The 26,533-nt window shown below is 60.1% G+C and overlaps 1 protein-coding gene across 1 annotated transcript in view; it reads right to left on the bottom strand.

Annotated features, from left to right (window-relative positions):
* DNAAF5 (dynein axonemal assembly factor 5) overlaps positions 1–26,533 on the bottom strand; it is a 49,203-nt gene that overhangs the window by 13,233 nt on the left and 9,437 nt on the right. Inside the window, exons 3-9 of the mRNA XM_042970979.1 lie at positions 24,416–24,540; positions 23,915–24,033; positions 12,615–12,847; positions 11,241–11,453; positions 6,004–6,147; positions 4,493–4,661; positions 2,364–2,511 (exon numbers count right to left, since the gene is read on the bottom strand). Of these exons, the coding sequence (XP_042826913.1) occupies positions 2,364–2,511; positions 4,493–4,661; positions 6,004–6,147; positions 11,241–11,453; positions 12,615–12,847; positions 23,915–24,033; positions 24,416–24,540 (1,151 nt within the window). The remainder of the gene's footprint in view (positions 1–2,363; positions 2,512–4,492; positions 4,662–6,003; positions 6,148–11,240; positions 11,454–12,614; positions 12,848–23,914; positions 24,034–24,415; positions 24,541–26,533) is intronic.

The raw sequence follows: 26,533 nt of genomic DNA, 5'->3' as shown, positions 1-26,533 counted from the left end.
AGGGGAGTGGGTGCCCGGGGGAGAGCCAGTGGCCTTCCCAGCTCCTGCTGGCCTCTGCTGGGCCTGCAGCCTCCAGAGCACCCCACCCCCCCTCTGCAGGGGTGAGGCTGTGGGGGCCCCACCCATCTCTGCTGGGCTCTAAAAGAGGAGACGTGAGGTCACCGGGCACATCGACCAGGCCAGCAAAGTCATTTGCACGTGTGGCCATCCGACGCACGCACACCCGACACCCCCCCGTGGGCATGCTCCCCTCCGCACCCAAGGCCCGAGCGCCACGGTCACAGAGACGTGGACGTTCCTGCCAGCAGTCTGGGCACTTGGTCTGGATGTAAACTCACACATCCCGCTGTGCCGGGCGGCTCATGCTGCGGAGCCACACTCTGAGCACCCCCCGTTGAGAGGCACCCAGAGAAAAGCCTGAGCGTCCTCACGAATCCCACTGCGCTGCCACCATTAGACCGAAACACGTTTGCTTGAACGAGTAATTCATCAACTTATTTCTGAACCTTATTCCAAAGTGTATTTCAAAGGTGGCTCACGTCTCAAATACCAGCTGTTCTGGAATACCGAGAAGGTGTAGTAGCTTCCAAGGCGAGGCCAGAGCTGCGTGGCACCGAGGCTCTCCCTGCACCCTGCCCTCCGGCCTCTGCTTCTGTCCCTCTCGGCTGCCTGGACCCTCACTCAGGGACCGTCCCTTCTGGGGAAGGCGCCACCTGCTTGCTTCCAGCAGGGGGCACCCAAGAGCCAGAGATGTAGGTAAGCGGCAAATCTGGTTCTGGACTTGCACACACACGCACACACATGCTCGCTCACACGCACACACACACACACACACACATGCTCGCTCACACGCACACACACACACGCACACAATTAGGTTTTTAACGTGCTTTAATTTTTACACAAAGGGCTATTTCCCGCAAAACGATTTACAAGAGGGCTCTGTGGAAAGACCCAACGGTCCTGTCCTCTGAGGCGTCGGGTGAAGCGGCTGGAAAAGCGAGGACCACGTGCTGGCCAGGCTGCCGCTCTGCCGCGGGAGATGGGCAGCGACCCAGGGCCCATCAGCGCTGCGCTAAGACCCAGCACCTGACTTTGCGGAGCAGCTCCATTGCGCAAAGGAAGGTCCCCGCTGGAATGAGGATGCGTGTCAGCAGGTCACCCACAGGCCTCCCCCGGACCGACGCCGTCCAAGGAACCGCGGGGCCACCTTTGCGGGCAGCGCTCTGAAGACAGACCTCCTACCGCTGCTGGCGCCCCTCCCCCAGTCCCCAGTCGACCTTGAGGAGCGGGCACAGCCCAGGTGGTGGCCAGCAAGGTCTGTCGCGTCTCCACAGACGCCCCGGAGAGCAGAGGCCACGGGATTGGGGGTGCAGGGACCACCAAGAGCAATGACCGAACCCAGGACAGGCGGGGGGCCGGCACCAAGGGCCCACGCTGGGGGCGCTCTGTGGAGGGAGCAACCCGTCCATGGAGGGTCCCCAAAACAGCACCTCCTCAAACTGAGGAACCTGACTTGGCGCTTCAGTAGGACATCGTGAGGCCAAGGACCCAGGGCAGCCGATCAGCGCCTGTGTTCCGCCACCTCGGCCTCAGGTTGGGACCCGCAGGCGGCCGGCAAACACGTTCTGGCAGAAGAGGGTCGGCAGTGCATCCCCAGGGCTCCCCGTGCCCGGGGGCTTGTTGAGGCCCCTCGCGAGGTCGTGGGGGAGCACAGGCTGTGAGGCGCCAGCTGGCCCGCGCCCTTGCGGCTTATCCACGGGAAGCTCCCCTGCTGGGAGGCCTGCGGGCCAACATCGTCTCTTTATGGCCCTTGTAAGCTGGAAGCTCGGGCAGACGAGCAGCAGACAGGATTCCCTGCCCGCGGACGGGCCGGCAGGGCCCGGGGAGAGGAGGAACCCCAGGGAAAGTTCCCAGCACACTCGTGACATGGCAGGGGACGGGGTCCCCACACGCCTTACCGCCCACCCAGCCGCTGGGGGCCTGGGGGCGAGGTGCACCCACGCGGCGCCCGACCAGCCAGGGTCTGCCGTCGGCCCGTCACGGGTTTGCTGCCCTAAGTCCTTGCTGGCAACAGGGTTTTCCTCACGCTTTAACCACTAATGGCGATTCAGCCCATTCTCTGTTAGGTTTCAAAGGTACCAAAGGCATTTAAAACTGAGAATAGCTAACGTATAAACCATTAACAGTTAATGTTCCCTACACCCTCTTCGTTCGATGGAATTTTAATGGCCACGTGGAAACGACGTGGACTTCGTGTCTGTCCGGGCGGGTGCTCGCTCCCGCGGCCAGCGCCAGAGCCCGGGGTGACCCCAGCTCCCACCTGAGAACACCCGCAGAGGCTGGAGGCCGGGCACACCTACCCCTGGGAGTCGACCGTCTGCTTTGCGCTCAGCAGCACCCGCGACAGGGAGGAGAAGAGCCGCAGGCGCATCTGCGGGTCCCGGGAGGGCTGGAGGCAGCTCCTGAGGACGGGCACCAGGTGGGGGAGCACTTCTCCCAGCGCCGGGCCTGGAAAACACACAGCTCACGGTTCCCACGGCTCCTGCTCGTGGGACGACGCAGCCCCCACCCCGCCGCCGGGTCGGCGCCGGGTGCCGGGGAGGGGGCCGTGGGCACAGGGGCGGTTACGGCCCGTCCACCACCTTCCTCTCCTTTCTGGATCGAGGGTGTCCCTGTAAAAGCAAACACTCAACCCCCAAATCGTGCTAATTGTTCAACACGGTGACTTTCTATCTCCTCACGTTTTCTCAGATTCTTAAAAAAAAAAAAAGTTACAGTCAAGCAACACTTTAAAGATCAACCAAGGTAAATTATTCAGAACACGTACGATGTTTAATATTTGCCTCTACACTCGGCAGCCACCGCCCTTCCCGAGCTGCTGCTGGACAGGCGCCTGCGCGGCTTCCCCGGGACCGTGGGCCTCACACACGGGCAACGAGCCTTAGTATCTGGAAGCGCATCGAGTCGTGATCGGAATAAAGAGTCCCCGGGGTGCAGACACGCGCTCGGGTTGCACGGACCCGGGTCACGGAGCGCCCTCCCCTCCAGGCGGGCCCTCTCCCAGCCACCCTGCTCACAACGCGCCTGCTCGTCCCACGGCAAGGCCCAGATGCCTTGTCTCACACTCGGCGTCAAAGCTGCAAGACGGAAACGCAAGGCCGCGCATTAATCTGAGGGCAGGTGTGGGTCTGGGGGAGAAAGAGAAACAAAGGCAGGAGGAGGACGTGGCCCAGGGGCAGGACACTGCCAGCACCGGTGGGCACCGGGTCTGCTCACACCCTCTGGGGTTTGTTTTCCTTGGAGATGGCACGGAAGACGGAGCTCCGGACCTCTCACTGCAGGAGGAGGGAGCGATCTTCCGGGAAGAGACCCGATCTCCCGAGGCCGCGTTTTCGCGGAAGACAGAGCGCACGAGCAAGAGGAGAGAGGGGTTTCAGGGAGCATCTTCCGGCCCCTCCTATAAAGACACTTTCCGCTCACGTGCGTCACTGTCCCCTCATTGCTAACCAGGCACCAAACGCCGTTTTGAACAAGTCCAGTCTGTTGAACGCGCTCTATAAAAACAAAGTCTCCTCCAGACAGCAGGGCGTCTGTCACGGCTGACGGCGTAACGAGACACGTAAAGGGGAGCGTCCTATGGGAGAATGCCGACACCGAACAGCCCGGGGGCGCAGCGGTGCGCTCTCAGCGGGACGACGCCGCGTGGGGTGCGGGCACCTGGCGATGAACGCCGCCCGAGCACAGCGCGTGTGAAGCAGGACGCTTCCAGACACAGGACGGAGAAACACGCCATCGACACTCTGAGAAAGCACTTGGAAAAGCGCACCGAGGCCGCGTCCCCTCTTCCTGATTGGCCGGCCTCAAGGGTGCACAGGTTTTCGGTTCCGGAGCCTTGGGACGCGGCCTCTGGCCGTTTTCTAAGGTGGGGAGGGAGCTGCTGTTCAGAGTCTAAGACCTTTTCTTTTTTTTTTAAGACTCCTCTTTTAAAACGAAATCTGTCCGGTGAGACCTCTACGGACGTCCCAAGGCAGAGAGAAGGCACGGGTCTGAGCATAAGCTCTGCCTAAGGAACGTTCTTTCACCCACCCCGCGGCCCGGCGGGGAAGGGCTGGAGACGCTGGACCACAGAGGCCCACGCCATGAGTGAGGCTCTGCAGGGACACTGCGGACTGTGCGAAGAACACACTACGCCCAAGGCCACAATAAGCACACCTCCGTGGCTTAACGTAAACACCGTGTGCCTGGCAGACTTTCTTTTCTTTACATTTGTGTTTACTTCGGGGGAGAGAGGCAGAGAGAGAGAGACACACACACACACACACACACACACACACGCACACAAGCCGAAGCAGCTCCAGGCTCTGAGCTGTCAGCACAGAGCCCGATGTGGGGCTCAAACTCACAAACCGTGAGATCATGACCTGAGCCACCCAGGTGCCCCTGCCGGGCAGACTTTCAAGGGCCACATTACACAGTTTCGGGAGCTCACCTGCGTGGTTGACCACCACGACGAACTGCAGAAGCTCTGCTGAGTGGACGGTCCAGTCGTGGTGCGACGCGGCCAGCCACTCCACGAGGGGGCCCGCGTGCTCCCGGTACAGATCCTGGCGGCCGTCGATGTCCTGTGCCGCGGCCAGCGCGTCCATGGTCTCCTGGACCTGGAAATGCGAGTCAGTGGCTGGGGAAACCCCACTCCTAAGGCTCAAAAGCCCAGGGGAGACCAATCGTCATCATCAGAGAGTGCTCTGTCACACGACAGGCTAGGATGACCCGGCCGACCGGGAGCGCTCCACCGCTGAGGACGCGCGACACGACAGAGCCCCTCGAGCACCCGCGGGGGCTAGGACTGCAGGGGCCCGTCTGACGGCTACTGTTCACGCTGGGTCTGCGCCATCTGGATGACAAAGAACAGACTTGCGTTTATGAGAGATTCAGCCGCCGTGCCCCCAGGCTGCACAAGGCTTCTCCTGGGGTCCTCAGGCCCCCTGCGGTGGGAGAGCTCGATCTGTGAGGAACAAGGGCACCTGGTGGCTGCAGGGCACTGAACTGAGGAACATAAACTATGCTTGCCCGAGGCCACCCTGTGACCAGGCCTTCCGGTGGTGACAGAGGTGACAGCGGACCAGAGGACAGGAGATGGGCCGGCAGCCACCTCTCAGCAGCCTGTGCCTACAACCTGGCGGCTGCTCGGTTTCCTTCCTGTGGGTCCTAGGCACGTGGATTCGGCTCTTGCTAGTGTGTGTGGCTTTACGGTGATAATCTCCCTGCTGAGGTATGTGCCCTTTGGAAAAGTGGAAAGGTTGTCTTGAAACAAAGAAAATACAATTCAGATGCCCAAGGAAAGGAGGGGGAGGGTGGGGGCTTCCTGGACACCGGGCCTGTGGCTCTGTGAGCCTCCCCGGCATGCCTCCTCCATAGGTGAGCCCCAGAGCTCTGTGCACGGCTGTAGGAGGAAGACACCCCCCCAAAAAGGTCCCTGGAGCCCAAGGGGAACTGGACGTCAGTACAGCATTTAAAGCCTAGACCCAGAGCTGAGAGAACAGAAGCAGTCCTGTAAAGCTGGCCTGTGACTAAACAGGGAACACGATGCTATCTTCTCTCTAGACGGTCAGTCACCTACGTGTTTACCACAGACGGGAGGCGAGGCTACACGTGTCCGTCTGTCTGTCTGCAGCTGTCACCCCTGAGACACGATGACAGGCGGCAGCTGGAGGGAATCTGAAATTCCCTGCGTCCCCGAGGCTGCCTCACGAGCAACTCGTCCCACACGCCCTTCCACGCTTCCGGTCAGCCGAGCCAGGCAAGCCCGAGGCTTCCGATTCCACAGCAGGATTTCTGGATGGTGGTTCCGCCTGCTCAGGGCCGAGCACCCTCCTCAGCACAGGCTCCGTCCCCCGCGCAGCCTCACCTCGTCGCCGAGGCCTGCGGCACCCCAGAGCGCCTCCTGCTCAGGGCCGAGCACCCTCCTCAGCACAGGCTCCGTCCCCCGCGCAGCCTCACCTTGTCGCCGAGGCCTGCGGCACCCCAGAGCGCCTCTGTGGTCACCAGCACCTCCAAGAGCCGTAAGCTACACTGCCTGCAGTCTTCGCGGCACACGGAGACCAGAGTCCGCACGCACAGCAGCAGGTGCTCCCCGTAAAGGTGCTGCCGGGAGAGCAAGGGAGCACCTGAGCCAGCTCTCCCCCAGCCTGTGTGCTCCTGCCCCCTGCCGCGCCCCCAGGGCCCCCCTGCACCCCCGCCCCAGCTCCCTCCCCGCTGCCCTTCTGCCCCCCAGCCCCAGCCCACCGTCCCAGCCCCCTCCCCTTCTGCCCCCCCCTGCCCAGCACCCACCCACAGGACACGGCACACTCTGGCCGCAGATTAGAACACACGGACCATAAGGAGGACATTCTTCGACGGGAAAACTTTATGGCGTTCTTTTCCAGGGGAAACTGAACACAGCCCCGGAAAGAAACGCTTAACGTCTCTGAGTTACGCTTAAAGAAGTTCTCATGCGTCAGCAACACATCCCCTAGAATTCACAAGGGAAACGGATCTGCTTGCCAACACCCCGCCCCCACCAACCTGCCCCCAAAGGTAAGAGAAACAGTGGAGGGAGGCGGACACACAGCAGAGTCCGAGCCCACGGCCGCCGAGGCTGTGTGGGGGCGCACGGGGTTCATTCTGCTCTTCTGCTGCTGTGTGTTTCCGAGTCTTCCCGTGCTACCGTTTTAACAAAAAGAAAGAAATTCCGTGGCTTGGGAAGTGCTTCCTGGTGGCCGGGGAGACAAGGGGCTGCCTCGCCTGGTCCGTCCAGCCGCTCCCCTCCTGGCCTCCCAGCCTCGTCATCTGTGGGCAAGGAGCGAGCGTCTACGTGTGCTTCTAGTGCGTCCCTCCACACGTCTGCGTCACGCATTTCACGAGGGGCAGGAAGGATGGGGTCGCGGTCACGGAGCAGCGCACAGAACACGGGAGGCGTGCTCACCGTGCCGCTGGCGGGGCTGGGTCCAGAGTCCCTTCTGGGGCCCTGGGGCTCGTGCACAAGGGACGTAAGCCACCAAAGTTTAAACAGAACTCACACGGGATCACAGAGGAGTGTGGTCTGTGCACGCGGCTCGGGAGCAGGACAGGACGAGGCCTTGAGGGCTGGGTGTCCAGCTACCCCGAGGAGCCAGGCTGGTGACTTTGCTCAAAGCCTCACGTGCCCTACAGCCCAAATCCTTTTGGTCCTAGACTGACAGCAAATGAGTTGCTGAGAACGTGAGTTCAGCGAATTTCTTTTTTGTTGTAAATATTTACCAAGGGAGACAGCGAGACACAGCGCGTGCGAGACGAGGGAGGGGCAGAGAGTGCGAGACCGAGCGAGTGACAATCCCAAGCAGGTTCTGTGCTGTTGCACAGAGCCTGACTCAGGGCTCGATCCCACGAACCTGAGCCGAAATCAAGAGTCAGGCGTCTACCCGACCGAGCCCCGCAGGCCGCCCTCAGTAACTTCTGAAGTGACCTGGACCAGATGCTTCGGGAGCGATTCGGGGAGGAGGAAGCTCCCTTCTGGAGGCGCGAGCTGTTCGATTCTGGGTGGTCCCGAGGCCGCGACTCCCGTGCCAGTGAGTAGTCACGTTCCCAGCGGCGCCAGTGAGTAGTCACTTCCCAGCGGCGCCGTCCACGGAGAACGGTCCCCACCTACCTGCCCCCCAGAGGCGGAAAGGGCGCAGGCCGCACACGGGCACCCAAAGTCATGTTTTAGCCTCTGCTCCTGAAGGTGTCACCCGAGGCCGCTGACTTCACTGGGAGAACGCGCCCGGGACTGACGTTTCGGTAACGGCGCTAGCGCCCCCGCACCCCGGTTCAACGGGACCGCATGACTTTCCCTTACGCCATCAGACAGTTTCCTCACCTTGAGCTCCTGTCACAAAGCAAACATTTCAAAGGGAAGGATCCGATCCCTGGGCCCGGCCCCGGCCAGTCGCACGCACCTGCCGCGGGTCCCCCGACTCACCCCCCCGCCCCCAGGCCCCACTGCTGGACCCACACGATTGTGTCCACCCCTCCGCTGGCTCTCGGGAAACGGCCACCTGGGGACGTCTGCGGGAAGCACATGCCGTGTGTCCTGGGTCACCACAGGAGCACGAGACCCTCCCTGCCTGGGGCTGGGGCCGGGAGTGACAGGGCTGCGTCTGCGAGTGAAGGAGAGGGAGGCGGCTGGAGCGCGTCCAGAGGGACACTCGGCGACACGGCGCTTCCTCGGCGAGGCGTCTGTGTACAAACGTCGTTGCAGAAACGACTCTTCGAAAAAGCTGGACGCTTAATCCGAACCGCGTGGGTTAAGGGACCGGTTTTCCCGTGGACGACACTGAGGCGTGAAGGTCGTATCTTCTCTGCCGTAAAACGTGGAAGATCTGTGTTCGAACACCTGTGCGGGGGCGCCTGGGGGGCTCGGTCGGTTGAGGGTCCGACTTCGGCTCCGGTCTCGCGGTCGGTGACCCCGAGCCCCGCTCTGGGCTCTGCACCCTCTCTCCGCCCCTCGCTCACGCACGCCCTCTTTCTCTCTCTCAAAACAAATAAATAAGTAAAACGCTGGCGAAAAACAGAAACATAAACATGTATGCTCCTTCTCAAACTTAATTTTCTGGGAGGAGAAAAGCTTCTGGCTCACACATCTATAGAGGAGTCAGAACCGTTTCCAGGCCCGCCTGCGTACACGTGCACAATTCACGTGGACTCGCTGACTCTGTGAAAACCAGGTTTGGGAACAGGTGAATCGTCCTAGAAGCACCAAAAGCAGGTGGAGCGGCTCACGGCCACCTCCCGCCGCCACAGCCCCACTCCCTCCGTTTAGACGGCCTTGCACGTGGACGTGTGACCGAGCCCAGACCACCTTGTCGCCTGGGAGCGAGGCGGGGAAGGGGCCGCGAGGACCAGATGAGCCCGCGCCGAGCACCCTGGTGGCCGTGCGGAAGGCGTGGCCGGGCCCCAGCCCCCCCCCGAGCGCCCCAAGCGGGGTCCCCAGGCCGGCCAGCGGGGGGCGGGCCCTTGTCCACACAGAGGAGAGGGAGGGCAGCGCCCAGGGCTGGGGACACAGGGCTGAAGCCTGTCGCCGCCGCGCACCAAGTCCTCATTTTTTCTCAACGGGAAACGATTACGAATCAGTCCACACGGCTAGGCCCGAGCGCCCAGACCGCGTCGGGAGCAGAGGGGGCGGACGCCATCACCGCTTCCCAGCGCGTTAGTAAAACATCCAGGGACGCGAGCGACGCCCCGGCTCCTGGGGACGGGCCCGGCCCCGCGGCCGTCCCCGGCGTGGACGTGTCCCGCTCCGTGCTGCCCCCCACAGAGGCTGCTGGGCAGGTGGGAGGAGGCCAGCGTGCACTTTCAACATGTCTTTTTAAAAAACGCTTATTTTCGAGAAAAGGAGAAAGAGTGCGAATGGGGGAGGCGGGAAAGAGAGGGAGACGCAGAATCCACGGCAGGATCCAGGCTCCGAGCCGTCAGCACAGAGCCTGACGTGGGGCCTGAACCCACGAACCTTGAGATCGTGACCTGGGCCGAAGGCAGCCGCCCGACCAACCGAGCCACCCACGTACCCCCCAACGTGTTTAGCTTTACCGTAACAGGCTACCGACTGGCCAGAGCAGAACGTGGCAGTGGGCACAAGAGTCCCCAGACCCCGGCTGCCACTGTCAGGCGGAAGCGTCTGACGGCTGGGACCTGACGTCATAACCATCCGCAGCAGTGCGTGCCGGGACCTCATCTGATAACGACCTGCGGCGGTGCGTCCGGCCCGGCTAGAACCATTCGTGGCAGTGCATCCGGGACCTGACGTCATAACCATCCGCGGCGATGCGTGCTGGGGCCTCATCTGATAACCATCCGCGGCGGTGTGTCCGGTGCCTCATCTGATAACCATCCATGAGGATGCGTGACGGCACCTGATGCAAGAACCACCCGTGGCGGTGCGTGCCGGGACCTCAATTGATAACCATCCGCGGCGGTGCGTGCTGAGCTCATCTGATAACCATCCGCGGCAGTGCGTCCAGCCCAGCTATACCCATTCGTGGCAGTACATCCGGGACCTGACGTCATATCCATCCGCGGCGATGCGTGCTGGGGGGGGGGAGGGCGGGCCCTCATCTGATAACCATCCGCGGCGGTGTGTCCGGTACCTCATCTGATAACCATCCATGAGGATGCGTGACGGCACCTGATGCAAGAACCACCCGTGGCGGTGCGTGCCGGGACCTCAATTGATAACCATCCGTGGCGGTACATCCGGCCCTGACGTCATAACCATCCGCGGCGGTGCGTCCAGCCCAGCTATACCCATTCGTGGCAGTACATCCGGGACCTGACGTCCTGACGATCCGCGGCGATGCGTGCTGGAACCTATCTGGTAACCATCCGTGGCGGTGCGTGCCAAGGCCCTCATCTGGTAACCACCCGCGGGGATGCGTCCGGCCCTGACGTCATAACCATCCGCGGCGTGCGTGCCGGGACCTCACATGATAACCACCCACAGCGGTGCGTCCGGCCCTGACGTAATAATCATCTGCGACGGTGTGTGCTGAGACCTGACGCAACAACCATCCGCGACAGTACATCCGGTCCCCGACGTAATAACCATCCGCGGCAGTGCGCCCGAGACCTGACGTAATAACTAGCCGCGGCGGTCCGTGCTGGGACTTGACGCAATAACCACCTGAGGCGCTACATCTCGGACCTGACATCATAACCTTCCGCAGCAGTGCATCCGGGACCTGACGCGGGAACCATCCGCGGGGATGTGCTCGGCCGTAAGGTCATAACCATCCGCGGCAGTAACCTCACGTGATAACCCTCCGCAGCGGTGCGTCCGACCCCGACGTAATAATCTGGGCGGTGTATTCTAAGACCTGACGCAATAACCATCCGCGGCACTATATCCGGCCCGTGAGGTCATAACCATGCGCAGCACTGCGTCTGGAACCTGACATCATAACCATCCGCGGCAGTACATCCGGGACCTGACGCAGAAACCATCCGCGGCGGTGCGTCCTGGCACCTGACACAGTAACCCCTCATGGCGGTGCGTCCTGGAACCTGACGTCATAACCATCTGCGGGGATGCATCCCGGCCGTGACGTTATAACCAGCCGCGGCACTGCTTCCGGGACCGGATCTAATAGCCGTCCGCGGCGATGCGTGGACAGTGTTGGCAGGGGGCGCTGTCCCCCCCCCCCCCCCCACGACGCGCTCCACCCGCCTCCCTTCCTACAACTTACATTTTCAGAGCCTTGACAGATGTGGGGCCGGGCCAGCTCCGTAGCGATGAGCGTCAGGTGCGGCCGGAGGGCCTCCCTAGGGCAGCCTCTGACGATGGACGCAAGGATCAGGAGGCCGGAGGGGGAGGGCGACTTCTTCAGCGCGGGCAGGACCAGCTTCAGAAACACCTCTGGGCTGACGAACGCCCCGACCAGCTCGGCACATCGGGTGCCCTGTGCGAGGAGAAGAGCCGCTGGCGGGCTGCTCCCAGCCGTCCCGCGGCTCCCTGCAGGCCTCCCGGCCCTCCCGCGGCTCCCTGCAGGCCTGCCGGCCCTCCCGCGGCTCCCTGCAGGCCTCCCGGCCCTCCCGCGGCTCCCTGCAGGCCTGCCGGCCCTCCCGCGGCTCCCTGCAGGCCTGCCGGCCCTCCCGCGGCTCCCTGCAGGCCTGCCGGCCCTCCCGCGGCTCCCTGCAGGCCTCCGGGCCCTCCCGCGGCTCCCTGCAGGCCTCCCGGCCCTCCCACGGCTCCCTGCAGGCCTCCAGGCCCAGCACAGACAGCGAGGTCTGTGCCCGGCGTGTGTGCCACAGTTAGTGCCCACCGGGTCCCACACCCCTTGGCTGCTGCCGGTGACCCAAGCTTGCTTCGAACAAACAGCCACACGCGGGCACCACCGTGCCATGGGTGCCACTGGGCAGTCGGGACAGCGGGCCCTAGGGCATCGGGAGGAGCGAAAAAAAGCCGACCTCTAAAGGGCACACCGCACGGTCCCATCTACACGATATCCCCTGGTGACGCAATGGGACGACCACCAGACTGTCAGGTCACTGTTGCAGGCCCACATACGTCCGAAGTGAGGTCCAGGTGGGCTGTGGCTTGGCAAGGCGGGCCAATCAGGACAAGGGAAGTAAACCTGAGGCTCGACTCGCGGCACACGGGGTGGCGCTAACCGCCAGCCGTCACACGCCGGGCCGCACCCCTGCCTGGCTTTCCCTGCAGAGCCCGTGGGCGTGACGGCCACCAGGGCCAGGGAGGCGCCCTCCTGCCCAAGCTAGACTCTCAGGAACAAGCCCGTGGGCGGTGTCCCCGGCTCGCTGGTGGGATCGACGCGTCCAGAGCCGTCGCCCGCACGTGCTGGGAGCGCAGCTGTGGGGAGCGGCGGGCTGGAGCCTGCTGAAGAGGGACCCTACGTGTCCCCCTCCGCGGGACCCGAAACCAGACATGGGTTGTGCAGGGGCTGTGAGCGAGGGCGCGGCTGCCGAGACCCCAGGGGATCTCAGGCGACGCGAACGTTACCCTGGCCCTCCCGTTTGGTAAAACCCGCAGACCCGCGCGGCCTAACCAGGGCGAAGGCCACAACCCGTAGCCACAGCTTCCGTGACCGGAAGAGGCAACTCACGCTGCGGACCACGGCCCTGTCGTCGTCGGCGCAGGCCCGGTGCAGGGTTCGCAGGACGACCTCCAGGTGCTGCGTGACGTGGTCCTCGGCGTGCAGCAGCAGCACCGCCAGCAGCTGCGCGGCCTTCACCCTGGTCCCCGCCACCCAGTCAGTGACATCATGGCAGATGGCGGGAAGGATCTTGGAGAGGTTTCTGAAGACGAGCTCCCGACAGCCCAACCCGGGGCGGTGGTCTGCGGGTGAAAACACAAACTGCAATTCACAAAGCACGTCCCACGACCCCAGGGAAGGTCATTGGTCACACATCCCTTACTCGAGGTGCGCCTGCAAGTCCCATTTCGTTTCGAGGTCTTAAAAACGCAGGCGGACTCTGAGGACGCAGATGGGAGCCGCGTGTCCTCACTTGGCTCGAAAGTTTTGCATGGCGGCCGAGGGCTAAGTGACACACAACCCAGTGCACCGCGTGCCTGACCCGCTGTGTCCTGACACGCGGATACACCTGGGCACCGGCGCTGCAAGCAGGATGCAGCTACCCGTGGCCCCAAAGCTTCCAGCACCCCTGTGGGTGGTGCTCCCGGGCTCCCCACTCCGCTTCCCGTCGCTGCACACGGGCCGTCTCTAAGCGGGACCGTGCGGCTCACGCCGGCTCCGCCGGCTCCCGGCCCCCTTCCCCCTTCCCCCATGCGTGTGGCCGTGTGCGTTCATCCCTCTGCCTGTCCGTCACCTGCCGGGACCTCGGGCTGCCTCCCGGGCTGGCTGTGGCCAAGAAGGTTGCGTGGACGCAGCGGCCGCTCTCCGGGGGCGGGGACGACGGCAATCCTCCACCGAAGCGAAGCGCAAAGCGGCAGCGGCCTCACCCCTTCCAAAGTGGCTGCGGCGCTTCGCATCCTGCCCCCTGGGCGTGTGGGGGGCCAGTGCTCAACGACGACAGCCACTTGGAGCGTGCGTGGAGCCTGCTGTGGTTCCCCGTTGCTCCCTAAGGACGCGGAGCAGCTTCTCGCGAGGTTGTTTGTATCTTCCGTGGTGAGGCGCTCTACAAAATCTGCGCACTGAAAAATCTGACTGTTCTCGTATCATCGAGTTCTGAGCGTTGTTTCTGTATTCTGAATGCAGCCCTTGAATCTGTAATTTGCAAATCTTTTCCGTCTGTGGCTGTTGCTTCGCTCTGTCAACAGCGTCTTCCACGGAGCACAGGGCGTGGGTCCGGTGAAGCCCACCGCATCGGCTCCCCCTTCCGCCACGACGCTCCCCACGACGTGCGAGAGAACGCCCCAGCCCCCGCTCACAGAGGTTTACAGGCTTAGGTGTTACATTTGGGCGCAGGAGGCAATTCGGGTCAATTTTTGTAAATCATATGAGGAATGGACCCAAATTCATACCCAATTATGTGCAAATCCAATTCTTCCAGCACCAATGCTGAAAGACCATCCTTTCTCCGCCAAATTGTCGCGGAACCTGTCAAAGGTCAGCCGTCCACATGCGTGGGTGTCGTGGACACGTGACCCCTGCCCCGTTTCCCGCGCCCCCCGCCTGTGGGTTGGCCCCATGCAGTCTGGAGTTCTGCGCTCTCACTCTGCAGATTGTTCTGGAAAAGGAAGCGTCAGCCTTTCAACTTTGCTCTCCGTTGTCAACGTTCTGGCTGCCCTAGGTCCTCCCTATTTCCATGTGATCTTAGAGTAACTTTGTTAATTTCCACAAAAACAGGTTCAAAGATTCTGATTAGAAGTCTGATCTTAAAAATTTTAAACTCTGATCTCAAACTACTCCAAAAGTAGAAGAGGAAGGAAAACTTCCAAATTCATTCTGTGAAGCCAGAACCGCCCTGATACCAAAACCAGACAAAGACACCACAAAAAAAGAGAACTAGAGGCCAGTATCCCTCATGAACACAGGTGCAAAAGTCCTCAACGGATTAGCAAACCGAATCTAACAGTACATTAAAAAACTCACTCACCACAATCAAGTAGGAAGGATTCCCGGGCTGCAAGCATGGTTCAATGTTCAAAAATCAATCAACGTGATACATTCCATTAATAAAAGGACAGATAAGAACCACATGATCATTTCAATAGATGCAGAAAAAACTTTTGACAAAGTACAACATCCATTCGTGATAAAAACCCTCAACAAAGTGGAAATGGAAGGAACAAACCGCAACATAATAAAGGCCATATATGAAAACCCCAGGGAACATCATACTCCATGGGGAAAAAACCGAGAGCTTTTCCCTAAGGTCAGGAACTAGACAAGGACGTCCACCCTCACCACTGTTGTTCAACACGGTACCGGAAGTCCTAGCCTCAGCAATCAGACAACACAAAGGGCTAAAAGGTATCTAGATTAGTAAAGAAGAAGTAAAATTTTCACTATTTGCGGATGACGTGATACTATATACGGGAAACTGGAAAGACACCACCAAAAAAAAACCCCTGCTGGAACTGATACATGAATTCAGTAAAGTTGCAGGATACAAACTCGATGTACAGGAATGTGTTGCGTTTCTATACACCAATAATGAAACAGCAGAAAGAAAAATTAAGAAAACAATCCCATTTACAATTGCACCAAAATACTAAGACACCCAGGAATAAACCTAACCAAGAAGGTAAAAGACCTGTATCTGAAAACTATAAAACATTAACGAAAAAAACTGAAAAGGACACAAAGAAATGCAAAGACATTCCATGCTCATGGATTGAAAGAACAAATATTGTTGAAATGTCGATACTACCCAAACCAACCTACAGATTGAAGATTTTGTTAAGTATTCTTGAGACCCAACAAAGGGCTCAAACTCACAACCCCGAGATCAAGAGTCGCACACTCCACTGACCGAGCCAGCCAGGGGCTCCAGCAATCTACACAGTTAATGCAATCCTATCGAGATACCAACAGTATTTTTCACAGAGCTAGAAGAAACAATCCTAAAATTTGTATGGAACCACAACAGACCGCGAATAACCAAAGCCATCTTGAAAAACCAAAACAAAGCTGGAGGCATCACAATTCTGGACCTCAAGCTATATTACGAAGCTATAGTGATCACAGCAGTATGGGATTGGCACAAAAACAGACACACAGATCAATAGAACAGAAGAGAGAACCCAGAAATGAACCCATGATTATACGGTCAATTAATCCTCGACGAAGCAGAAGAAAATATCCAGTGTGAAAAAGACGCTTCAACAAATGGTGCTGGGGAAACTGGACCACTTTCTTACACTATGCATAAAAATAAACTCAAAATGGATTAAAGACCTAAAAATCCTACAGTAGAACACAGGCACACAGGCAGTAACTTCTTTGACATTGGCTGTCCGTAGCAACTTTTTTCTAGATATGTCTCCTGAGTCCATGGAAATAAATAAACTACTGGGACTCTATCAAAATAAGAAGCTTCTAAACGGTGAAGGAAACAATCAACAAAACTAAAAGGCAGCCTATGGAATGGGAGAAGATATTTGCAAATGACATATCTGATAAAGGGTTAATATCCAAAACATATAAAAAAAACCCATATACAACTCAACACCTAAAAACCAAACAATCCAATTAAAAAGGGGGCAGAAGACACGAACAGGCACTTCTCCAAGGACGACATCCAGATGCCAACAGACACGTGAGAAAGTGCTCGTCATCACCGATCATCAGGGAAATTACACATCAAAACTACAACGAGGTACCACCTCACAGAATAGCTAAAATCAAGAACACAAGAAACAGCCAGTGTTGGCGAGGATAGAGAAGGGGGAACTCTCAGGCATTGTTGGTGGGAATGCAAACTGGGGCAGCCACTCTGGAAAACACTACGGAGGTTCCTCAAAAATTAAAAACAGAACTTACTCTACGATTCAGTAATTGCACAAGAACACTAACTCAAAGGGGCACATGCCCCCCACGTTATAGCAGCGCAATCAACAACGGCCAAGCTGTAAAGCAGCCCCAGTGTCCACCGACTGATGAACGGACACAGAAGACGTGGCGTCTGTGCAATGGAGTATTATTCAGCCGTAAAAAAGAATGAGATCTTGCCCTTTGCAACCACACGGATAGATCTAGGGAGTATTATGCTAAGCAAGATGAGTCGGTCAGAAAAAGACAAATACCAGATGGCTTCACTCATGTGGAATTTAAGAAAACAAAACAAAAAAATGAACAAAGGCAAAAAGAGAGGGGGGGCAGAGAGAGAGAGAATGGGGGGCAAACTACGAAACAGACTCCTAACTAGAGAACACACGGCTGGTCACTGGGGGGGGGGGGGGGGGAGGGGGAACAGGCGATGGGGTAAAGGACGCAGCTGTGATGGGCAGCAGGTGGTATGCGCAGTGTGATCACTACTCTGTACGCCTGAAAACGTTACACTGCACGGTAACTAACCGGAATTCAAACGAAAACTTCATGAAAATTCAAAACTGTAAAGGCAGAAGGGAAACTGAGATCAAAGTTCAAAGGCTGTGTTTTCGGAAAAGCAACAGTATGCGCCAGGAGGCCCCATTTCCAGGTCTTCCCGGTTACTTTTCTGTTCTCGTGCTGTATTAGGGAATTAGTTCCAAGTGATTCCTTGTTGGCTGCTGAAGTGAGCCTGCTGTAATTTCGCCAACAACAAACAAACAAGAAATACCTTTCTTCCTAATGATGCATCCAGTGTGAGAAGCCTGTCAGATGAGGGGACATGAAGCAGGGTGGCAGGTGACAAGGGGCCACGAGGCATTTTCGCAGAAACACAGGGCCTCACTACATCTGGGTTCTGAAGCCTACCTTCCTGTGCTGGTTAATGGAGCAGAGGTGACCATACTCTTCCGGACCAGGGGTCCAGGAGCCACACGTGGCGTGCTGCCTCTTTCTGTAAATTGAGTGATAGCGGGGATGCGGCTGCCCCTGCTCATTTACTATTGTCTAGGGCCGCTGTGACATCACCAGAGCAAGTGGACCAGCTGTGGCACACACGTGGCCTCCCAAGCCTGATACACCGACCGTATGGTCTTTCACAGAAAGAGTCGGCTGAATCCCACTCTAGACTCTAGAATTGCAATTTCCAGCCTGGTAGCTGCTAACCAACATGGCTGCTTGAAGTTTGTTAGGCTTAAATGAATTACAATCCGGTTTCTCGGTCCCCGAAGAACATTTCAAGTGCTCAGCAGCCGCCCACAGCTGGCGGCTGCTGTCCCGGACGGCAGAGGACACCCCGTCTCGGTACAGTCCTCGTGCTCAGTGCTGCACTGGAGGACGCGAGGAGAACCCAGGCTGTGGTCTCAAGCAGCAGGTGGTACAGAGCACCGTCATCTACGGACTGATCCTTGGTGTCCTCGATTTGCAAAGCGAAACAGCCGATCGAGTAGCTGGGGAGGATGAACCAGGCGGCCCGGGGGGACACGAAATGCACCTGCTACCCCTGGCCCCAGAAACCCGGGCACACACCTCTGTGCCTGGCTGTTCCCGGCGCTCTGGGGCACACGCTCTCCCCACGGCACATGCAGGGCCGCTCTGCACACGCAGGTCTTCGTGGTGTGCTCTGTGCTCTCCAGCCCCAGGGCCATGGGCGGCTCCCGTCCAGTGGCTCTGCGAGCACCTGTGGGTGCAGGCATTCTAATCCCGGGAGAGCCTCTGGTTCTGGGGGCACAGGTGGTGTGTCCTTTCCTTACATTTAGGTCCAGGCTGTGCTTAGACAGAGACAGGGATACAGTGAGGCACATTCAAACAGCTGGCACCTAGAAGTTTCCATAGCTGTTATCTCCAAAACGATCACTTTGGCAGAAGTAAACCCTCCCACTCCCTCTGGGTGTGTGCATCCCCGTGTGGCCTCCTGGAGAATATATAAACGAAGTAAACAGGATGTGAGGGAGAAACGGGCCTGGGCGAGTGGCAGCCTGTGGCCGGGGCGGCCCCGGACCTGGCTCTACCCTCAGAGCGCCCACGTCCCAGATGTTCAACTCAGACCTGACCCCAAACTACAGCCCCTCCAGCAGTCTGCCGTCAGGGTGCTGGGCCTCCCCGGCACCTGCGCCCTCGGGTGCCGCGGCTCCAGAGTCCCATCACGCGAGGGCCGTCCCCGGAGACCGAGCCCTGAGCGGGGCAAGAGGCCGTCGAGCCACCATATTCTGCACCGTGGGGCGGGAGCCCCCGGTACATGCTCACTGGACCCACCAACAGCCTGCTAACCCTGACACACCTTGCGGGCTTCGCGGCGCTGCCGAGCTGTGATCTACCTGCCTTGGAAGCTACCCGCGGCCCTGTGCACGGAGGGGCTCCCCCCAGTGGTACCCCAGCCCACACAGCCCCGTGCTGCTGGCCGCCAGCCCCTCCCCTGCCCCGAGTCAGCTTTCCCCGCCTACCCTTCCACCTCTTCTAGAGGGCTCACGTGACCGAGCCCGTTCACTAAACACGACGTTTCTGAGTCATTCATGTCGGGGCACACGTCAGAACACTCCTCTTCGTGGCCAGGTGCTGCTCCACGGTGGCAGCAGACACGACTTGTGGTCCAACCAGCTGGTGGACCCTGGGTGTTCCCACTTTGGGGCTGTTATAAACGGTGCTGCTGTGAGCACGCACGTCCGTGTCTTGTCGAGCATTCTTCCGGGCTGGGACGGTGGGGTCACGTGATCGCGTGGGAAGTGCAGGTTCATCTGGGTTGGGACAGCGGGGTCACATGGTAACTGCGTGTTTAACACTTGAAGACGCTCCCAAACTTTTCCAAAGCAGCGGCACCATTTTTTTACCTTCGCACCGGCACCGCGTGAGGCTTCTCTTTCCCCACGTCGCGATTACTGTTGACTTAGGAAACCACGCAAGGTCAGCGTTCCTGTTTGTCCTGGAATCCGGGGAAGCGCCCCGAGGCCCGAGTGATCGACTCATGTCCAGAGTCCAGACTGCAGCTCAGCCGCTATCTTCTCATCTTGTCCCTGAAAAGTCCCGGGCATGCAGAGGCAGCTCAAGCGGACAGAGGGCGGCCGGCGTGCTGGCTCGGCCCCACAGAACCAGCCGCCGTTACCAGCCTTGCTCAACCTTACAGCAAGCAGGCCAGACAGACGCTCGTACAGCCAATTTGTTTTCATAATTGAAACAAAATTAACCGACGGCCACAGACAATTGCTTCACCTCGCTAGAAACCAAAGTGAAGGTCAGGAGTAACACGGCAACCTCGTGTCGCCTCTGGGGGTGACACTGTAAAGGTGGGCTGCGAAGGAGGGTCAGAGCCAGCTGGGTGTCAAGTCTGTGCGCACTGGAGGCAGACAGGCTCTGGGAGTGGTGACCTCTGGGTCTGAGGTCAAAGTTCAAATCCTGGCTCAAAGCGCAGGTGTTCTGTCTTCCCTGTAGGTGTCCTTGATTCATCCCGAGGTCGTTTTTCCCACCAGCTGACCTGGGGCTTTATCATCGGGCTGGGTGGGTGCCCGGGGGCTGCCAGGCCTGTGGGTGACGCCCCTGGTGCAGACGCAGCGGCCGAGACCCATCCTGGGGGAGGGAGGGGCGCGGTCTGCAAATGGGCAGAGCGCCCCCACTGTGCTGGAGTTTTAACTCAAGGAGGGGTCGACGCAAAGCCTTGACTAAGCTGGGCCAGAAGCACGCAGAACGTTACGTTGGCTTAGTTTTTGCTCCATCAGGCAAAGCGCAACTTAATTGTGGGCAGAAAAACAGCTCGGCAGCTTTTTAACGCACGTATCTAAGTGCCACCAGGTCTGCCCTGAACGCGTGTGGGTTTATGAGGCACCACAAACAGGCAGGGTGACACTCGGGCTTCTGCACGAGGTTCCCGTGGACGCGGCTCAGAGTCGACCAGAGACCGCCCCTCCTCAAGAAGTGCAGGGGGCGGCGGTCAGCGGGAAGGCTGGGGAGGGTCACCAAGGACACACACGCGTGTCCTAAGCCCCAACGTGGCTCAGGCGGGTGCCGGTCCTGACTCCCTGCCTGTGGACCAGCCGCTCCCTGCTTTGGGCCTGGGCGCCTCACCTCCGATAAGGAGAAAACCAGGTTCGCCCAGCCTTCTGAGCAGTGGGACCCCGCCCGTGTCCCGGAGCCCCTGCTCCCCAGCACCCAAGGCTCCGAGTGGCTGTGCTGTGCGCCACGGACCCTCGCTTGGTTGCACACGGTGCAAACCCGCCCCTGCCCCCCATGCCCGCCCATCTCTCCTCCGCACAATGTGACTCTCCTGACCACTGCCACCTCTCCAGATACCTGGACGAAACAGGCAAGCAGAGCAGGTCTGAGCTCTGCAAAGAACACGAAAACCCTGAAGGGCATCACCGTGAAAGCGCTCACGTGACAACGGTGTTTATTCAAACGGAACTCTACTTATTTCTAAGCCGGGGAAAAACCAACTCTGTTCTCTCTTGCGTCAAAAGGTCTGGCAAGCCGCTCACTGTCACGAGGAAATGCTTTCCTCTTCGCTCAAGCGGCACCAAGGACAACAGTGTTCACAGGAGGAAAATTTCCGGGAGAAGGGACTCCGGAACCCACGGTTCGAGGGCGCGACGGATGGGCACGTCCTCTGCAAGCACGAACCTGCACTTCTTGGTTCAGCGAGCGGCTGACTCCGGGACGTAGCTGGTTCTAAAAGTGGAGACTGATTTCTGTGCTGCAACAGGACACTTGGTTTGTCAAACTAATGGCAAACCGTGTGGTGACGATGACGGCCCGTGCTATGCGCGCCTGGTCCGAACCCCGATGGGACAGGACGAAGGTCCCTCGGCAGTGAGCTGCGCACCTCCTCAAATCCGTCCGTCCGCTCACGGAAGCACGGGGTCAGGGACAGCGAGAGGCCCGTGAGCAGGAGGGGGTCTCCTTCCGCGAGTCAGAGTGAGCGGAGCAGGCCCCGCCAGGGCCACCGGCCGCGGGCAAGCTGGGGACTCCAAGGGCAGTCCGGCCAGAGAGAAGGGGCGCAGGACACAGAGCCGACAGAGGCCCGTGCCCAGAACGCGTGAGGAATCCTCACGACTCGACGGTTAGACAACAAACAACCCAATTTAACCCGGACGACAGATCTGGGCACTCGACCCAAGACGACGCGTGGATGAGCACGGGGCGTGAGTGCACGACAGATGCTGAAGTCAGATTAGAGCCACGACACGCCCGTGAGGACGGCCGAACAGCAGACCCAATGCCACGGCGTGTGCTGACCAGGACCAACAGCGACCTGCCCCCTGCAGGTGGGACGCAGACACGCAGCTGACAGACAGAGAGACACAGAGAAAGAGAGACTGAGAGAGAGGACACAGAGAGACACCCAGAGACAGAGAGACACAGAGACAGAGAGAGAAAAAGAGACTGAGAGAAACAGAGAGAGAGAGAGAGAGAGAGAGACACAGACTGAGAGAGAGAGATACAGAGAGACACAGAGACAGAGAGAGAGAGAAAAAGAGACTGAGACAGAGAGAGAGAGAGAGAGACACAGACTGAGAGAGATACAGAGAGACATGGAGACAGAGACAGAGAAAGAGACTGAAAGAGAGAGACACACAGAGATTGAGAGACAGACACACAGAGAAACAGAGACAGAGAAGACAAAGACAGAGACAGAGAGAGACTGAGAGAGACACAGAAAGACAGAGACACAGAAAGAGACACACAGACACAGACTGAGAGACAGAAAGAGAGCGAGAGACAGAGAGACAGAGAGAATGGCAGCACCCACTCCCTGGGGCTTAACCGAGAGAGCACATAGTTCATGCAGAGACCCGGACGCAGGTGCTCAGACAGGCCTTAAATCGAAATCACCCAAACCCAGAAATGACCTAAACATCCTGGCTCCAGCGGTAGGTAAACTGAGGCATGTCCACAGAAGGAGATGCTTCCTGAGGCAGGAAGGTAGGCCCCCACCCTAGGGAGCCTTCTGTGGGAATGGTGAACGTGCAAACAGAAATGATCTCACGGCCGTGTCACGAGTCGAGGGGAGGCGGGCGGCAGGGCCTGGGGTGGCTCGTGAAATCTGGTGTATGAAATGGTGTAAAAAAAAAAAAAAATCTTAAAACTTAGATTTGAAAGTCTAATTACAAAGAAGTAATTTTAGGAGAAAAATGCTAACAATCTAACAAAATCTAGTGCTCATGCTGCTAACCACGATTGGAATTTGTTCCAAACTCGTTCCGGTGGGACTGAAACAAGCCTCTGGGAGGTGGCTGTCTCGGAGCCTGAGAGCCACCAGCCTGCGTGCCCCTAAGCCCTGCGTGACCCGGGAGATGACCCAGCACCGCGCCCACACCGGACAAAATGTCCCTGCAGCGGGAGGACGGCCCCGCGTGCACGCGGGTAGCCGGGGGAGGGGGGGCAGGGCGACAGGCTGACCACTCCTGGGCGGAGACCCATGTGACACGTGGGGAGCTGTCGGCCGAGAACCTCCGGTTTGTCCAGGACCGGGGAGGGAGGCGTCCCGACCTCACGTCCCAGGGCGGTCGTCATTTCCCGTCCGCGGTGAGAAGGCGGCCGGGACGGCCCGTTGGCAAGCGGAGTGTGGTCTCCCGCCGGGCCAAGTGGCGAGATGCTGCCTCCAGGCAGCGGAGGGCAGGAAGGCGCCTTCGGAGCTCGGCTTCCTTCACAGGCGATGAGGGCGCGTTTAAAAATAAAATCACGGCGAGCTCTGCGTCGAAGGTCCACGCTTTAAAAAGACGCCGCGCCGTCAAACTTTACTAAGGCAGCAAAACCCCGCTAGCCGCTGAAGTTGGCCCTTTCTACAACCTGTGTGATCCCCTCTGTACCAGCTGAGCACACACCGGAAGGGGTCACGGGGCTGGGAGCCCGGGGGGCTGGGGGGCCGCTCCCGCGCGGCCCTCACGCCACGGGCTCCTCGTGGCCGCTATGGTCTGACCGCGCATCTTCACCACCGTGGCCCTCGCCAGCGTTGTGTTTGAAGGAGACGCGCTGCAGACAGACCGCAGCAGGAAACGCTGCGTCCCCGGCGGAAAGTGCTGCTCGGCACGTGGGTCCGTGGGGCAGGGAGGAGGGACGGCTCCGGGGGGTGGCTCCGCCCGGCCTGGCCCGGGACGCGCCGACGACGACACGTGTGTGCTCGCGGTGTGGCAGGGACCCACAGGGAGGCTGTGGGGGCGCCTCTGTTCTGAGCCCCATTTTGGGTGCAGTCCACAGGTTCTCTTGTAAAGTGACAGCACCGCCTGCTTCCACAATTCCTGCCACGGCCAGCAGCCGCCGCCCACGGCTTCGCGGCCTGACGTATCCCCGACACCCGCAGCGGGCCCAGAGGGGAAGGCCCCAGGGAGGTGTCCTGGGCCGGGTCTCCAGCACGCTCTACTGTGCGGGCCCGCGCCCCAGCCCCGCCACAGAACCCCTCACCCGCCCGGGCGGCCCACACTCACCTGGCGAGGGGTGGTGGGCTGGAGGGGGCGAGGCGAAGTCCAGCTTATCTTTGAGGTCGTCTTCGTTCTCCCTCTGCCACTGCAGGCCCACCTTCTCCCAGAGGCTGGCGGCCGCGAGCCTGCGGCACGACACGCGCGTCAGGCGGGCATGCGGAAGGCCGGAGCCACGTCTGCCCCCGAGGGCGCTGGGAACTCTGAGGGCTTCTGACGGCTCTGCTCACGGCGCTAAACCCAGATGGACTCCCTGATGTGCCCGAAGCACCGGGAACTCTCGACTATTTAAAAGCCGCAGACGCGTCCCGTGGGACACACGATCCCACAGCAAACAGGACAGAGGGGACGAGGCGGGCTCCAGGAGGGACTCCGCAGCAGACACAGCACCGCTGCTGTAAGTGACACCTTCGGAGGGGCCCCTGACGGTCCCGGAAACGCGGGGACCTGCACCCGGCCGGCCCGGGCCTCGCCCAGAGCGGCGGCCACCAGCATGAGCTCCGTACTTACGCGATCTCAGGGATGTCGTCCTCGAGGCTGCTAAGCAACAGTGGGATCAGCTTGTGGAAGAAGGAGTAGCGGTCCCGCAGGTCCAGCAGCCAGCCCCCCACCACACAAGTCACCGCCTGCCGCACCTGCACGCAAAGGAAGTGTTGGGGGGGGAAGGGCTTCAGCCGGGCACAGGACGTGCAGGGGGCACCCGCCGCGCAGACCCTGCAGCGAGCTCGGGCGCTGCCATCCTGGCCCGACGCCCGCCTGGGGTCCCAGAGCGTCTCTGCCGTCCACACCGCGGGCTGGCGGAGGAAACGCCAGGACTGCCCCATCTCGTGGGCGTGAGCCCGCGTCTCCCGGGCTCTGGCCTGGTCCTCTGCTGGCTGCAGCAGGTCCCATGGGTCTCGCCGGCAGGGCCTTCGGTGTGGGAACCCCCCGGGCTGGGCGCTGTCTCACCGCGGGTATTCAAATGGGCCGTGGGCGAGCCCCCGCGAAACGTCAGCCTGCAGAGGCCACACCGCCGAGGCCTCAGGCCCCGGAGCGCGAGGGCCTCCTGAGGAGGCCAACAGGGGGCCCCTGGTTCTGGCCGTGTGCCAAGGCGGCCTGCAGGCCTCTGCCCACTTTGCCCGCCACAGGGAAGAAACGAGGTGCCTGAGGCCCAGATCCCTCAGAACAGAGCCCGGGGCGGGGACTCAGCCAGCCTGGCGTCGTGGGAGGAGAGCAGGATGGGCTGAGCCCCAGCCTGCGCCCGATCCTGGGGAGCGCGGGAGCGCCACCGCCCCCCTCCGAGGGCTGTGTTACCCTGGGCAGGCGGCCGGGGTACGTGCCCACCGCTGGCTGGGGCTGCGCTTGCAGGGGCCCCCTGGCGGGTGTGCCGTAGCAGTGACGCCCCCGCCGCTCACAGGTCGGGGGACCAGCGCGGGGAGCCCACGCTCATGTTCAGGCACCTGCACCGGGAATGGGCCATGCGGCCGCCGACCTCCCTGAAGCTCACTCTCCCTTCTCCAAAATGGGAGAACAGGACGCTGGCCTCCGGCCAGGGAGGAAGGCACCTGGGGCGGGGCTTGACGCACAGGAGGGCCAGGCACCTGGCTCACTAATCCCAGCGGCCCGTGGGTGTAAACAGGAACGACTAAGGGAGGGGCGGTTGGGGCTCCGCACTACTGTTGAACTTCTCGTGAAATTATTAACAATCAAAACTGCAGCTAAGGATCCCGGAGAATCTGAGACGTGCTCCCAGCGATCAGAGGCCCCGGTACCTACAAATGGACACCCACAGCCGCCCCACGCCGACTGTGCCGCCGAGGACAGAGTAGCATAGAGCAATCTCTCCGTGAGGTCCTCCTGCGTGACCCCGGGGCCCCGAGGGACTCCTGAGGAATCAACGTGCCTCAGGGCAAAAGTACAAGCAGCAGGCGAGACCCTCGAAGCTCAGCCAACACCTTGAGCTGGTGGCGCCCGAGAGCCTGTCTGACGAGGGCCTACCTGCCACCCTGCTGGGTGCCCGAACACGGGGAACGACTGGGGCCTCTGCAGGATGGCAGGCGCTCGGGACCACCAGACTCCAGGGGGCCGGCCCCTGCAGCGAAGGCATGTCCCGGCCGCTGGGGGTCAGGGACCTGCCGGACCCTCCAGACCGTCCGGCTGCGCTCTCCCGACAGTCACTGCAACGTCCCCCAAGATCCAGGCATTTTGCAGGTTGGAGACTTCAGGGGTCTCCCCTCGTGAGCTGGGAGAGCCCGAGGGCCGGCCTCCCCCAGCCTCAAGCTGGTGTCGCCAGAAACCTGCCGATCCCCGTCATCACGAGACAAATTACCCCTTTCGGCTCAGGAAAACAGCACTGAGCAGAGTTGCCAAGTAACAGTTTGACTAAGCAGGAAATCTTTCAACTAAAGGAGAAAAAGCAGAATGAACCGAGAGTTCTTCCTCTCCGAGTCAGGCTGCGGACCGGGGGGGCTGGGCCAGAGAGACCGGGCACCGAGAGCCACGGGGGAAGAGCCGTGTACTTAACACAGCACGTGAACACAGAAGAGAACGTCCCACTCTCCTTTAACTGGAGCGTCTCAGGGGCCCAGTGAACCGCCCGGCTCTTGTAAGGAGCCCGTTTATTTCCGTACCCTGCTCTCAGCAGAGGCT

This window comes from Panthera tigris, chromosome E3 (assembly GCF_018350195.1).
Source record: "Panthera tigris isolate Pti1 chromosome E3, P.tigris_Pti1_mat1.1, whole genome shotgun sequence".
Lineage (NCBI taxonomy): Eukaryota > Metazoa > Chordata > Mammalia > Carnivora > Felidae > Panthera > Panthera tigris.
Note: the sequence above shows the minus strand (reverse complement) of the source record. Positions and strands in the feature narration are given on the sequence as shown.